The sequence below is a fragment of the Callorhinchus milii genome, unplaced genomic scaffold (genome assembly GCF_018977255.1).
Source record: "Callorhinchus milii isolate IMCB2004 unplaced genomic scaffold, IMCB_Cmil_1.0 Scaffold13, whole genome shotgun sequence".
Classification (NCBI taxonomy): Eukaryota; Metazoa; Chordata; class Chondrichthyes; order Chimaeriformes; family Callorhinchidae; genus Callorhinchus; species Callorhinchus milii.
In genome coordinates, this window is record NW_024704754.1 from 13,896,898 (window position 1) to 13,912,729 (window position 15,832).

A 15,832-nucleotide genomic window follows, 5' to 3' on the forward strand; every position below is an offset into this window, starting at 1 on the left:
ACCTCCGAAATATCGCCAGACTACGGCACTACCTCACCCCTCACGCTGCTGAAACTCTGGTCCACGCCTTTATCACCTCAAGGCTGGACTATGGGAACTCTCTCCTCGCCGGCCTTCCCGCCACCTCCCTCCACACTGCAGGTCATTCAGAACTCTGCAGCTCGTGTACTGTCCCGCACCAGGCTTCGGGAACACATCACTCCCACCCTCCGTTCCTCTGGCTCCGGTCTGCTCCACATCCTCCGCCCCAACCGCCCTACCATCGGTGGCCAGGCCTTCAGCCTCTCAGCCCCGAGGCTCTGGAACTCTATCACCCAGTGCCTTCGCCGCTTCCTCCCTTTCCTCCTTCAAGGCCGGTCTCAAGACCTTTCTCTTTGACCGTGCCTTCAGCTGCCCTCTCGACTCTCTACCCCCTCCTCGCTCCCTCACTTCCCTCCCCTTACCCTGACCATTTATCCCCTGCTCGGGTCCTGACCCAACTGTACAGCGCCTTGGGACGTCCTCCCGATGTGAAAGGCGCTCTATAAATGGAATCTTGTTGTTGTTGCTGTCTCCAGTTTCTGTTCAATATCAACATTCCTGGCAGAAGGGATCACAGTGCTATGATCTGGGGGAAAAAAAACTGTCTCAGAGGGTACACAAAAGCGCGGAATGGAAAATTGCCATCATTGGTCATTTGGCTGCTGGAAGCAGTGACGAAAGAGGCAATTAGGAAAATGTTTAGCTGCAGGTCCCTCTATTGTGTTCACTGCGAGCTGATATTCCAATGCAGTGCTAGAAGTGCTCTGCCTTGTTATAGATGCCGTTCTTTGAATGAAATGATAAACCGAGGTCTCATCTGCCTGTTCACCTGGATTTTAAAGATCCTGCGGAATTTTCTTCAGCAGAGAGTGTATGCTGGGCCTAACGCACTAATTGTAGCCAGATGCCATTCTACTCTTGTGGTAGGATTCCCAGGATTTGAGGTAGGATTCCCTTGCCTCCTTCAAGACCCTCTTCTTCGACCGTGCCTTCGGTCATCCTCCTTCCCCCCCTGTACCCCTCCTGATCCCAACCACCAGCTCGGGTGCTGGTGCCTGAATGGCCAGCGCCTTGGGACGTCCTTGACGTGAAAGGCCTATACAAATGTAATTTGTTGTTGTTCTTGTGTAAATAGAAAATCCACTTGTGTCGGGGCACATTGTTTCTTTGATCACAACATGTCGTTTACTTTGAAAATCTCTTTTTAAGGATAAAATACTATTATTCTGAAAAACCGCTATCCTCATTGTTCCTCAATGACAAACTGAATTATTCTGAAAGATTAAGAACAAATGAAGCAAATGGGTCAAAGTGCCTTCTTCATCCAATTCTCTCTTATGATCTTACCCTGTTAGAAGAGTAAAACATCTTTAGTTATCAGACTGCAAAACATCAGGCCTTGAAGTCAGTTTCAGTGACACAATTTATACAGAGAGTGACAAGATTCACTGGCTGGGCATTGCTCTTAAACTGAATCTAGGAAGTGCAGTGAGTGTGGTTAACAAGAGGAGGCTGTAGCAGCTTGAAACCACACAACCTTCACAGCTACTTCCCTGAATGGGTCTGAGCCCCAACCACAATAGATAAATTGAAGTCAAACTAGACAAGTACAGAGCCAGACTGCCATGCTGTGGTTGTATTCACCTGTAAACATGGTTCACACCTCAACACAAAGTACCACTGTTAGCACAGTATCACGTCCTCCTCTTCTCTCAGAGTTTGAAACTCAAAACAATAACTACAAAATAACCTGTAAAGCAGTGTGAGCAATGCAGGGTTATACATTTGGTCATTAAAGTCCCCACTGTTTTCACAAGGTGCCATGGGATCTTTAACAACCACCTGAACAAGCTAACAGGACCTCGGTTTAACATCTCATCTGAGGACGCCACATCCAGCAATGCAGTGCACCCCCAGTCAACTACATGAGTTCTGATGTGGAAACTAAGCCAGACTGACATACTTCAGACATCAAGGGAATCTTATTAGAAATCGGATGTGTAGCAAAATGGATCCATGTTCCACTACAGGCTGAGGTTATGTCTTCAGATAATGTTTATTGTCCTCTTAAATGTAGCAGTCAATTAATTCACCATTCACCATTTTTCATTTAAACATTACTGCTGTCAACTCTCAATCCTACCACAGGTCGTTTCCATCGGCATCGTTCAGTTTTCAATACTAACCTCCATCAGAAACAGCCATGGCCTGGAAGACAACAAAGAAAAAGGTGAGAAATTTTCATAAATATAACTGCAGCAAGTTAAAGCTCATTATGTTTTACATTCAACATAAGTTTTCAACATACATGCACACATGCTATAACTTCAGATTTGCAAGACTCCCACCACTTCCGTCTCAGAACACAAAATAGAGCATACGGGTAAAATGCTATATTTCATAAGAAACAGAATGTGATCACTCCTGTTGTGAAACATCACATGGATGACCTGATAGCTGCCAATAATAATTCCCTGGACCCATTGACTCAGATTTGTTGAGTTCAATTGCATTTGTCCTAAGTTGGGCATAAATATTATTTTAAATTGATAAACTTTGATTATAGCACCCGAAACTTTCAACATCATCCAAAGTGCTACACAAAGTTTCTGTGAGTGGAATGACTATGTATTTGTAAGTAAACATCGAAAAGCACATTATGATGCCTGGTTGTGTCCAATACGCTGGCCATTCTGCAATCATACTACTGATTCCTTGTTCCTGCAAAATCTAAATGCACAGTGTTGAATCCATGCCAAATCTGCACTAAAAGAATGTTTTTACCCAACTCTCCGGGCATCAGGTAGACAGAAGTTTCAGTGTGCCCAGATACACAGTATACAACAAGAAATCCAATGTATAATAGAGCAGAAGATGAACATGCAAGTGAAAACAGCTCTCAGACTGTCATTCTCCACCAGTAGATGGTGCTGAAAGCTACAACGTGGCTGTAAACCGGTCATGCCAGTGTGACGAAACTCCATGGACTGGATTTTGAAAGATGGTTTAATTTGCAGAATAATAGAGTTCAGCTCTGACAGGATAATGATGATTGTGGAGTCCTGTAGTTCAGTGGTTAGAGCACTCACCTTGCAAGCGAGACACCTGGGTTCAATTCCCAGCAGGGCGAAAACTTGGGCAAGTTTCCTTACTCCAAACGCCTAATAATAATCCCTCCAAAACGAAACAATAATAAATTGGTCATTTTCAATCCACGACTATTTGTGGGACACTGCTGTGCGCAATTGGCTGCCGCGTTTCGCCCACAAATATACAGTCACTTCACTTTACAGTCTATTCTGTGTAGTGCTTTGAGACGTCAAGAAGATGTGAAAAGCGCTATATCAAATGCAAGGATTATTATTATCAATAGAGACAGAGACCACATTCATCCACATGCATGTCTTGAGATGGACCTTGAAGGAAGTGAAGGAGGGGCGAAGTGAAGGCACTCTGGGATGGAGTTTAGAGAGTGTGAGGAGAAAGGCTGAAAGCCCGACACTGATGGTGGGTGAACAGGTTGAGAGTAACAAAGCAGGTGAGAGCAGAGGGAGTGGGCAGGTTTGTACGGTTTAAGTTTGCAGAGGTGGGCCAAGACTATGGAGGTATTTAAAAATGAAGAAATGGATCTTGAACTCAATCCTCTGGGGGTGAGGTATCAGTGGAGCTGGGCGAGAATGGGGTGGTAGATTGTGGAGCCCGGTGCGGGAGAGGACACGAGCTGCAGAGTTCTGGTGGGTCTGCAGCTTGCGGAGGGAAGAGTTAGAAATTCCAGTGAGCAGAGGGTTGGCGTAGTCCAGCCTGGACATGATGAAACAATAATAATAATAATAATCCTTGCATTTGATATAGCGCTTTTCACGTCGGGAGGACATCCCAAAGCGCTTCACAGAACACACTGTAAAGTGAATTGACTGTATATTTGTGGGCGAACACGGCAGCCAATTGCGCACAGCAATGACCCACAAACAGTCGTAGATTGGAATGACCAATTTATTATTGTTTTGGGTTTTGGAGGGATTATTATTAGGCTCTGTGAGGAGTAAGGAAACTTGCCCAAGGTTTCGCCCTCTGCCTGGAATTGAACTCAGGTCTCTCGCTTGCAAAGCGAGTGCTCTAACCACTGAGCTACAGGACTGCACAAGGCAACAAGGCAACAAGGCACTAAATATGGTCACGCATGACTGCTCTCAGATGAAAGGAGCTGTCTGGAATGAGTTGAATCCTAAATGGGGATAAATGGAAAATAATGGGACAAGTTCACGAATGTTGTAACTGAGAACAGCATTAGGGGGAGGGCAAGAATCCATCAGCAACAAGAATGCAAGTAACCGAGTTAGATTATAACATTCAGAGCTGTAACAACAATACGAAATTGCATTCATACACGCCTTTCACGTCAGGATGCTGTAGTGTGAGCAAACCCAGTCATCTGCAAATACAGCAACTTAATTTCCATTTAATTTCCAGGAGTAATAAGCATACAAGGCAAGCAATCTGGAGTGCTATTAATCAGACAATGCTGATGTAAACAAACTATGTAACAAAGGGACCAGATAACCTGTGTGTCATCAAAACATATGCTGAAATATTACACTTCCTCATCCCCAGGAACACAACAACAACAAGATTACATTTGTATAGCGCCTTTCAAGTTGGGAGGACGTCCCAAGGTGCTGGATAGTGTACAGCATTGCAGGCCCGAGCTGGGCTTTTAGGAATTTAGTGTAAAAGCTTTAAGGAACATGTCTGTAAATTAAAGGAATTCAGGTTTTAAGATGATGAGATGGATGTGTTGAAGGAATCTCTTAGGAAGTTCGATGGGTAAATATTTCTCTACTTCTGCATTCTTCAGCCTTGAAAAGAGTTCTTGCAGAAAAACTCTCACAGAGGTACATAAGATAGGGAAAGCAAGCAAAACAATAATTTCTGATAAACCTAGAACCTAGCAGAACAGGAAAACAATATGAATGAAAAAATTTAGGACAGACACCAGGAAATATTCTTTTAAATAGAGGGAATCAACAGCTGGAATGCAAAGGAGGCAGAATCCAGGACAGTGGATTAATTTGAGAAACAATTTAATGCCATAAAAGTAGGTTGGATATTCTTGAAGGATGAGATCAAATTTTTGTGAACTCTACATTAGATTGCAAATCTGCTTTGAAAGCAAAATACCTCACTAGAGGAATTACAGTAAGAAATCTTCTTGAGTTCAAATGGTACAACTCAAGTTGGTTAAAAGTCATGCCGATAAGATGTTCGGCTCGGTTCTGGAGACCAAAACCAGTGTGTGAACAGCCACGTTTAATGAGAGCTGTCGAATATTTTTAACCCATATATGGACATAACTGAACACACTGCACTCAGACTGAATGGTGTGCCGTCAGTTGAAAATATCAATGACTCTAAAAGACTGATACACTTCTGTACATCACCACATCTGCACCAAAAAATAACTGAATTAGCATCTCGTTAGTCCATGTACTTAAATGTCAAAAAGCCTATTGTATTAATGTAACCAAGAAGGTTTGTGAAACCTTTAAAGATGTTTGTGGTAAGTTTGTACAGACAAGAGATGTTATTGCAATCATTTCCTCTTTCATATAATGTGAACCAATGCAGGGAACGTTGAAAACCTCTCATCTAAGTACCTCAACAGGATGCGCCTTGTAACACTCTAACAGCCAACAACGTACTTGATGATAAAGGTGCTGGCTTTGCTCAGCACACTTACCTGTGGGAAAGAAAATTGTGGGTTCACATCCAACATCTGAGAGTTGAGCTCAGTTGAAGCTGACACTCCAATGCACTGTTAGATAAGTTTTGCATTGCAGGAGCTGCAGTTCTTTGAACGAGACATTAAAACCAAGGGTTTGTCTGCCAGTTTTTAGATGGATGATAAATATCCAATGACAAAAAAGAAAAGAGAATTTCTTCTTGTGTCCTGTCCAGCAAACCTTAGATGATTTGATTATTCAACTCATGGCTGTTTGTGGGAACTTGCCATGAGAAATGGCTGCCGTGTTTGTCTCCCAAAGCAGGTACCAACATTTGACAGCAATTACTGTAATGTGTTTTGAGTTGTTTCAGTGTGATAAGGCATTATGAAAATTCAAGTTCTTCTTTCTAAGGTCCATAGTATAAATAGATTTGCGGCAATTTTGGGATTTTCGTATTGAGTAACCGAGGCAAAAGGCCAAAGGCCACAAGACAGGATACGACCAAGGTTGAAATAGTAGGAATGATAAGAAATCAAGAGTGGTGGTTGGATTCCACTAACCTTGGTTTTAAAAGCCTGAGAAGTGTAGTAGAAAGGGAAGATTGTGGGTTAGAGGATTTGCACAGCTTTGAGATGCTCGGAAAGAATAATAAATACATTTTGAATTTGAACACAATATAAAGTGTATGACTATATTTGTAGTCGAATCCAGCAGCCAAATGTAAACAGCAATGCCCTACAAACAGCCATGAAGAGAATTACCTGTTTTTTTTAGTCTAGGGAATTGTTGGCCAGGGAATTTCTCTTAGTATGTGGAGAAATTCCCTTCTCCTTTCAAATAATACCATGATTTATTTAAAATCCACCTGAACAGGCAGATATGAATCAATTTAATGTCTCATCCAAAAGGTAGCACCTCCAACAATGCATTGTGAGTGGCAACGTGTACTATGAGCTTAAATTCCCATCGTGGGACTGACATAGAACAATAGAGTAGTAAATGATGTGATGAGACTACAAGGTCTCCCATTCCAGTCATGCCAGGTTCCCATTCAGTACATTTATTGTGCAGATACAGCTCTGATCGATAGCCTGGGCTCTGTTCTGGTGCACTTCCATGTGTTAAAGACTATCATGTAATTTCCCATCAACTGTAGCATACTGTACCAATCACTGATACCAGATTTACAGAGAATAAACTCTTCAGTACACAAAGGCAAAGATCTGAGCGTCCAGCCGTCAGAATAGAGTATCTTGCACCTCATATACATTCCAAGAAACATTACACAAATATCCTTATGACACAGTGTAAAAATGCTCTGACTATTTAGCAATTATCTAGTTTCAGGAACACAATGTAATGAACTATACAGTGCAATGCAATAAAAAATTTTTTGTGTCTTTCACATCAGGAGGACATGTCAAAATGCTTCACACAGCTACTGGGCACCTGAGCTGGTGGTGGGGGGTGGGGGGGGGGCGTGGGGGAATGGAGGGGGAACTTTACTAATTTAATTGAGTTCAAGGCCCCAACGTGCTGTAATGTGCTTTACTCTGGCCTGAATGCACCTGGTGTAATATCTCCAATTATGGTCAAAGCAACTTAGGAGGACTGCTCAGGCCCCAGACACAGCACAGAGAAGAGCAATGGTCATTTTTTAGGTAGCGTCCTGGAGCACTTCACATTGGCAGAGTCTGACATTGAGCCAGAGGGAGAGGGAGGAGGGAGATGACTGTAAGCACAACCAAAAAGGAAGGTCTTTAGGCGGGATTTGATGGTGGGAGGAAGGGGGCAAGGCGGAGGGATCAAGGGAGAGAGTTCTAGAGTTTCAAGGTGTCGTGGCTGAAGGCACGGCCACCGATGTGGGAGCAGAGGGGACGAGGGACAATTAGGAAGTCAAAGCCAGCCGTGCAGAGGCAGCAGGTAGTGGGGTGGAGGATAAGCAGGTCAGATAAATAGGGAGGTGCGGGGGAATTAAGTGGTTTGAAAAAAAGATCGGTACTGTAGAGGTATATAAATTTATTCTTCATTATGAACTTCATTAAGAAATACAAAATGAGAAAAAATTATTTCAGTGAATTATATCCAGTTGCAGCTAACTTTACCCATGACCCTGGAACTCTGAGTCAGAGGTTGTGGGTTCAAGCCCCACATTGGGACTTGAGCTCACAATCTGGATCAACATGACAGTCTATTGCTGGTAGAAATACTGTATTGTTAGGGAATGCCATTCTTTGGATGAGACATTAAACCCAGCTGTCTGTTCAAGTGCATATTAAAGATTCTATGACATTACTTGAAAACGGGGGAGGGAGTTTCTCTGGCTAATAATCCTCCCTATTCCCTTAATTGCTGTCCATTTTTCTGTACATAAACTGTTTGCTGTATGTGCCTACAAATCAGCCAGAACAAGCTATAACAATTGTCCGGTGAGGCATTCCAACATTATAGGTGCTACATTAAATGCAGGTGTCATCATTATTATTACTACAGGACTTGCTCCACATGCCGGATAATAATCCCTCAAGAAAAAAAATCAATAATAAATTGGTCACTTCAATCCACGACTGCTTGTGGGACACTGCTTTGTGCAATTGGCTGCTGGGTTTCGCCCACAAATATACAGTCAATTCAACGCTGGATCAAATGCAAGGGTTAATATATTGTTATTGTTATGCAGGACTGCTGCACGTGGCGTATGTTCAGTGTAAATAATCATGTTCCTCCAAACCACAATTGAAAAATTGTTGGGCTTGTTTTAATCAGCTTTGAATCCTCATGAGTATTTGTGATGAATCTCCACGAGATCTTTAATGTTCATGTCTCAATTATTAAAGCTCATTGTAAATTCAGATTACAGGAAGTGAAGCATATCAAAGGATTTCTGGTTCACAGTGTTCCCAAATGCCAAGGAACCTTTACAGAACGGCAGACTGGTAATTCAGTCAGTGAGCAAACAACATTCCAGAACTTGAAAACCAAGCAGCCTACACTGAATCCACTCCCAATGCAATACACACTGATAGCTCCCCCAGTGGGCTGGATGGTAAACTCTATACTTCAGTGGGTGGGGGTGGAGAAGGGCAAGCAGTGGGATCATTGTGGCCTAAACTGGCTTAAAAGTAACGTGCTTGGCAACAGAATGTCAGAATCAAGTCAGTCCGGTATTAATTATACTTTCATTTGCAATCAAGCTTGCATTTGGTACTGTGCCTATAATGTCACCTCACACTTCACAGATAATTGCTCTAATGTGTACACAAATTTGGCAGCCAATTTGCGCATTACAGTCAAGAAATGTATGATCAATTTATCTGGAGAATTGTTGGTGAGGACACCAGGAAAAACTACCTTCTGTTTTTGACTAGAAGCATGAGATTTTAAATGTCCACTATACTAAGGACACAAGCCCTTAGTAAAAAAAATCATTCCAAGAATATATTTTTGACAATGCACCACAGTACTGGAGTTCATTATGTAAAGGAAACAAATCAATCCTCTATACCGTTCTGAGTAGTTTGGTTCCTAAATCAGATAGGTCCGCAGGACTCCAATACTGCTCATTGCAGATCACAAGATTGTTTTTTGAATGAAGAAGGCCTGATCTCATCGTTTCAGAGTACCCATGCCATCATCTTCTCCACACAGCATTAAGCTGTTTGTTAAATGAGCCCAGCATTCTGGCCTCAATCACCTTCTTGGTAATCTGTTCCAGTCTATTCATTTCCTTCTGAGTCAAGGAATATTTCCTGGTGTCTGTCCTGAAATTGTCCTTTGTAATTCTAAACCTTTATCCTCTTGTCTTGATACATCAGAAAGTATAGTATTGTGCTGGGTTTACCTTTTTAATCCCTTCAAAAAAAAATAATAATTTGGACACTCACTCCATGATTGTTTGTGGGACACTGCTGTACACAATTGGTTGCCACATTTTGCCCACAATATACTTTACAGTATAAGCTGTGAAGCGCTTTGAGACAACCACAACAACAAAATTACACTTGTATAGCGCTTTTCACGTTGGGAGGACGTCCCAAGGTCCTACAGACCCGAGCTGGGGGTCGGGGTTGGAGAGGGTGGAGGGGGAAGCAGGGAAATCGAAAGCACGTTTGAAGAGATGGCTTCAAGACGTGATAAAGCACTATAACAAATGTAAGGATTAGTATATTATTATTATATATTTAAAATGTTACACAAATCTATAAGATCTCCCACTGAGAAATATCCTTTCAAGATTGAAAAGCCCTAGCTTCTTTAATTGTTACTCTGAGCTTATTCCTATAGCATTAAGATTCATCGTCATTTCTCTCTTCTTTGCTGCCTCTAGGTGGGCTGTCCCCTTATGTCGTGGGGTCCAGTACTGTATGTTATACTCTTGGTACTGTCTGACTGAAGCACTATATAGCTTTTTGCCACCTCACACTTTTATGATAATATTGAGCGATGAGTCACTCAATAGTATCCATACAGTGTGAGGTGGCAATAAACAATCCCTCGATTTCTTCCAGCTTCCCGCTTGGCAAGTTCTAATCAGTTCCAAGTTCTATCTCATCCAAGGAATATATGTGTTTCCTATTCTTACTTCCTATATGATGTCGTTCCTGGCATCTATCTATATTGAACTTCATTTGCCAGTCATCAACCCATGTAGTCTTTATAAGACCTTTGCTCCCTTTTCTGATTCCACAATTCTTAGCTACCTTACACAATTCTTTCCTAATTCTTCCCTACTTCTTGACTACTTTACACTGGGTCTGCGAATCCAAGTCATTAATATATAGAAGGAACACAAGGTTCCCAGTATAGATCCCTGAAGCACTCTATTTAATACTTCCTCCATTTTGACCTAACTTTCTTATCAATGATGATCTACTTCCTTCCTTTCTGCCATTTTTCAAATCTATATCTATTTCTTACCCTTGATACCCAGTGACCTCAGTTTGGGAAGGAGTGGTACTTTGTCAAACATCTTTCAGAAGTCTCGATGTACTTTTTTTAAAACGTATAGTTGGGAGTGTATTTGTGAAACTCTCAGTCTGCTTTGGATGGTGATGTACGTAGGAAAAGAGAAGTACACATATGCATTACTAATCAAACAGAACAACAAACCAGAATCAGTCTCCTTTCTGGGAGGCATTCAAGTTTAAAAGTGTAACCAAATTAGTGATTAATGCCAAATTTCCCCTACCTCTTCCTCCCCCCATTCACACATGAAACACGAACAATATAAATTTCCAAGACTAAAAGGTTAGAAATTTGCCCATCACCCACTTGGATTCTAAAGCAAGCGTGGTGTGACGTCGTGAGCATTACATTACTGTGATGGAAATTCTTGCTGTCGGGTTTCCGCACTGTATAGGGTTTCTAAAGATGGACATTCACACCAAACACTTGTTTAGACCTCAGAATGTGGTTTGTTTTCTTCCTCTGCTTTTGTCCACAGATTCTGTGAGTGGTTTCTGTGACTGGTATTTTCTTCAGCAGAGTGTATGCTGGGCAAAATACACTAACGCTACTGAAACACCATCCTACGCTTGTTGTGGGATTCCCAGTTTACATGTGTAAATGGAAAGTCCACTTGTGTCAGTGCACAGAACCCATTAGATCGCTACACGTAGATTGTTATGAAAGTTAGCTTGTTAATAGGAACCAGAGAACAATTGAAATCGATGACACAGTAGGAGACCAGTCAGTCCATTATTAGTGTCATTACTTGCATCTCCAATAAAACCATCTGTGCTAACCTCAATTCTTTACTCGATCTATCCTAATCCCAATTCTCTACGCACACCAATGCTCTTCCTTTGCATGTGCTCATCTAATAAATGTCACTAAGAATTAATGCACATATTAATAGGACCTTGTCACATCAAAATGTCTCAAAATATTTTACAGTAATTACTGTTGAGTACAGTGACTATTTTGCAGGCAAGCATTGCAGCCATTTTGTGCACAAGTTCCATAAACAGCCATGAATGACCAGTTTATCTAGTGGATTTTTGGCAGGTCACAGGGAGAAATGCACATCTCTTTTTCAAATAATGCCAAATAGGAATCTGTAATGTCGACTTGAAGATTAGGCAGACAGGACTTTGGTTCCGTATCTCATTCAAAAGAGTATCTCAGAGAATGCAGTGCTCTCCCAATACTGCACTGGTCTATACAGTCTATAATAATCCTTAATGTGATAAAAGTCCCTTTCACATTGGGAGGACGTCTTTAGGCATTTCACAAGACATGCTGCAATGTAAGTGAGCCTACGCTATGAGTTTAAGTAGAGATGGAGATTGAGCCCACAATCTCCTGACCCAGAGGTAAGAATGCTATCAACTGAGCCAAACATTACATCAGAGCGCTTGTGAAAAATAAAACAGATTATCATTTGATTGAATCAGCTTGTCATGAAGCCAGAGTGTAAGCCTCGCACAAAGACATTGTCATGTCAGATCTGGATCAATTGGAGACTGGCATCATTGTTGAGTTTTTAAAAGCAAACGTTTGGTACTGTAGCAACACAATTGATATTATTATGTGTAGATTACAAGATCCATTTCTGAACAAGCGGGTATCCTTCATCATGGAATTAACATTACTGTACAAGGCACATCTGTGCACTGGTGTACCCAAAATCAAACATAGCCGTTAGGTTCTGTCAGACGTTCATGCACATGCCGAACATCTCAGGGTCTCATTGCTCTGGTATTAAACATCTGTGCAGAGCCAACAGGTCACCTGACTCTGGATATAATTCCGGCAAATCCAGAACCAGGATATATATAGGCTTGACAACACAGTGGTGTACTTACCATGTACCTAAGCAGGACTTTAGGAATGAAACCTAAAATAAATCGAGTAATTGCAAATTCCTTTATGGTCACAATTTTCTGCTATTTCTCAAAAGCCCAGGAAGACTTTGCACTAACTAACCGATAACAGTTAGATCTTTAGAATTGTCACTGCAAAATGAACAACCCCAAAAATTATCGGAACATTTCTTGAATTGCTCCTTTAAATGGGGAAGAACATAAACCAGCTCTTTAATAGCATCTTTATCCTATCACATCATTTTAACATCATCTGTGAAGGTATCATCTTAGCTCAGTTAGTAGAACTTCTGCTCAAGATTAGGTTGTGGATTCAAGCATCAGCAGCTGCAGCTTTTAGCCCTTATATGCTGCCAGCTGATGTTCAGCAATTTGCACTTAACTAACACTTCAGTGCAACATGGGGGATGGCATAATTGGAGGTGCCATTAAACTGAAGGTCCAGCTGCCTTTTAGCTGGTTGTTAAGATCCCATGATACAGTTAGAAACAAGAATAGAATTGCTATTGGTGTCCTGGCCAATACTCCTCCAGATAAATTGATCATTGACTTTTGTGGCTGTTTGTGGCACATTGCGAATAAGTATAATGATTGCTGCCCACATTTACATAGAAACTTTACTTCACAGCAATTTTTGCAAAGTGCTTTCAGGCATTTCAGTATTATAAAACTGTAAGGATTACAATTATGATAGTTTCAGTCACATCTCTTAATTCTAGGCATAAATAAAACGTCTCAAAGCACTTTTCTGGATTTTACTACAGAGAGTAGGGACTGTGTATTTGTAGGTAAATGCAGGAGCCAATCTGTACACGGCAATGTCCCATAACCAGCCAGGAAGTGTTGGCCTGGAGAACTGGGAGTAAGTTGTAAATGAAACATTAAAATCAAGGGCCTGTCTGCTTGTTCGGGTGATTCAGAGAAGATCCCTTGGGGTAGACCTGCAGGACTAGAGAGTGCTTGCAGCTTTTGGAACCATAACCCAGAAAAGGAAAGCAAGGAGCCAGTTATAAAACCATAGACATTTATGGCACAAAAGAAGGCCTTTCAGCCCACCTCTTCCAGAGAGGAGAAAAGAGAAAAAGCAAAAGGGCGAAGGGGATTAATAATAATAATAATAATAAAATTAATAGAAGGGAGGAAAAAGCTAGTTTGAATGGTACTTCTCATCCTTTAAAAAATACAAAAAAAGAATCAGTGCCAGACAGTTTAAATCGGGATTGAGGCAGTGAAATGGGGCCCACAAAACATGGAGTATAAATGCAACATTCAAAGTTGGAAATAGAATGGACTGTGGCCAAACCAAGTGATGCTCCTTTAAATAACTTCATTATCAGCATTTAACATGATTAACCGCAATTTCATGCCACATCCCTTCAGCTTCAAGGGTTTTTTTAATCATCCGTTTAAACAGTCAGCTATTGTATTATCAGCAACAGAAGCTCTCAACGCAAGCGGTGGGGAGGAAATGCAAGTCCTTTTGCAATGAATGAGCTCAGCTCAGTGAAAGGCTGGGTAGGTTTGGGTTAGATTCTTACAGCTCATTGTAAGAAGTGACCCAACTGTGTTATTTTGGTGTTTAAAATAATGAAGGAAATTGCCAAGCCAGAAAGGAGAAGCAAAACAATCTTTGTAATCTTAAAACTTGACCTAAAATAGTCGGAAGTAGGATCAAAAAAGATTTCTTCAGTCAGAGGGTTAAGAGAGGATTGAATGGATGCCTTGAGAGGCCATTTCCTAGAATTATTTAAGGTGTATAACAGAGAGGACAGATACTTGGGCTGTGAGGGTGTTTGTTAAGCAGTAACTCAGTGAGATATTAACGTGGCATCACTTATTCAGAACAATGTAGGAAAAAAGGGGAAGTTGCAAAAGGAAATATAGACAACATAGAAAGGAAATATTGACAGTGAGGGACAATAACAGCTGCCACCCTTCTTGCCAAGTGAACAGTACGCTTCAGGAAACATTTACACATAGAAGTGAGTCAAACAAAAAGTAAAATGCCCTGAATATTAAACACAAGTTTGCTGTTCATTAGCACATTGATTAATTGTATTATTAATTTAGGTTCGGCCTGCTTTATGATTCAGGTGAAATATAGGGACTGCCCTGCTGCTATTGTTTCAAAGAACTGGGGAGTCTTTCTCCTAGTTTATGTACCCCCTCCTAATGTACCCCCAAATTCAAATTATTTGAGTGCCCATTGCTTTTGCTGTTCATGGGATGGATGTTGCTCACGCAGATTAGCTGTCGTGTTTGCTTTTATGACAACATTAATTTTTAATCGATTTTACTTTGTAAAGTGCTTCTTAATTTGCATATGAATATGCACATTTGTTTTACGTGAAAGATGCTAAATAAATGCAATTTATTGTGATTACAAGGCAATTTGCAAGCCAATGTCTGAGTAACTCACAGACCAGTAGATTTAGGGTGGGTGCAGGCGGAGTTTTTCTGAATATGACATAAGGAGAAACGCCTTTCTCTGTTTTGACTAGTCATAGGATTTTAACGTCCACATGAACAGCCTGCAAGTCCTTAGTTTAAAATCTCATCCAAAGGATACATCTCTGACAATGCAGCACAGGAGTTCATTACCAAAGTGGCACCTCACCACTGAAAGGAATCAATTAGGTCAATCCTCTATGACAGCAGTTTTGATAGTCTGACTTCTGAGTGAGGTTGGTCTGCTATTGACAAGCCAGCCAGCCTGAATCATTGACAGAACATGCAGGAGCTGGCTGATCGCTCGGGGCAGGGTTGCTTCTCACACAGCTCTTGTTAACCCTGCAAGCTAAAGGTTTGATAGATAGGATGGTCCCAGCTTGACAAATAGCAGAAAGATTGCCATTCGTTCACAATGACAGTGACAAGCTATGCTGTTTTAGCTGGTTAAACTCCAGCAGTACCCCAACTCACATTCTAAGGTCCCAAAGTCTTAACTGTTTCCAATCTCTGCCTAACACGTTCCAGAATTAGTATGCGATTGCGACGCTCCAGGGAGAGAGTACGCATATCCTTCCAGACACAGGGAAATTTCCTGGAATAGGTAGCATGCATACGTGGAACCCTCAGTCAGGTTTGGATACCCTTAAGCACGGTTTCTGCATGTGTCAAGCACCTGATTGTTCAGAACAAAAGTCCCAGTCAATATCAATAAGAAGCCAGACTTCCCATTGAGGGAAATTATGTTTCCTGGCCATTGGATTCAAATGAATGGTTCAAAATTTAAATTTAATTGTTTGCATAAATTGGATATAA

The 15,832-nt window shown here is 41.3% G+C and overlaps 1 protein-coding gene across 3 annotated transcripts in view; it reads right to left on the reverse strand.

The window, feature by feature from the left end:
• Positions 1 to 15,832, reverse strand: part of LOC103177388 (regulator of G protein signaling 14) — a 55,531-nt gene that overhangs the window by 23,515 nt on the left and 16,184 nt on the right. For all 3 annotated transcript variants that reach the window (XM_042340010.1, XM_042340009.1, XM_042340011.1), the window contains one exon: positions 2,208 to 2,229. In XM_042340010.1, coding sequence (XP_042195944.1) covers positions 2,208 to 2,229 — 22 coding nt within the window. The remainder of the gene's footprint in view (positions 1 to 2,207; positions 2,230 to 15,832) is intronic.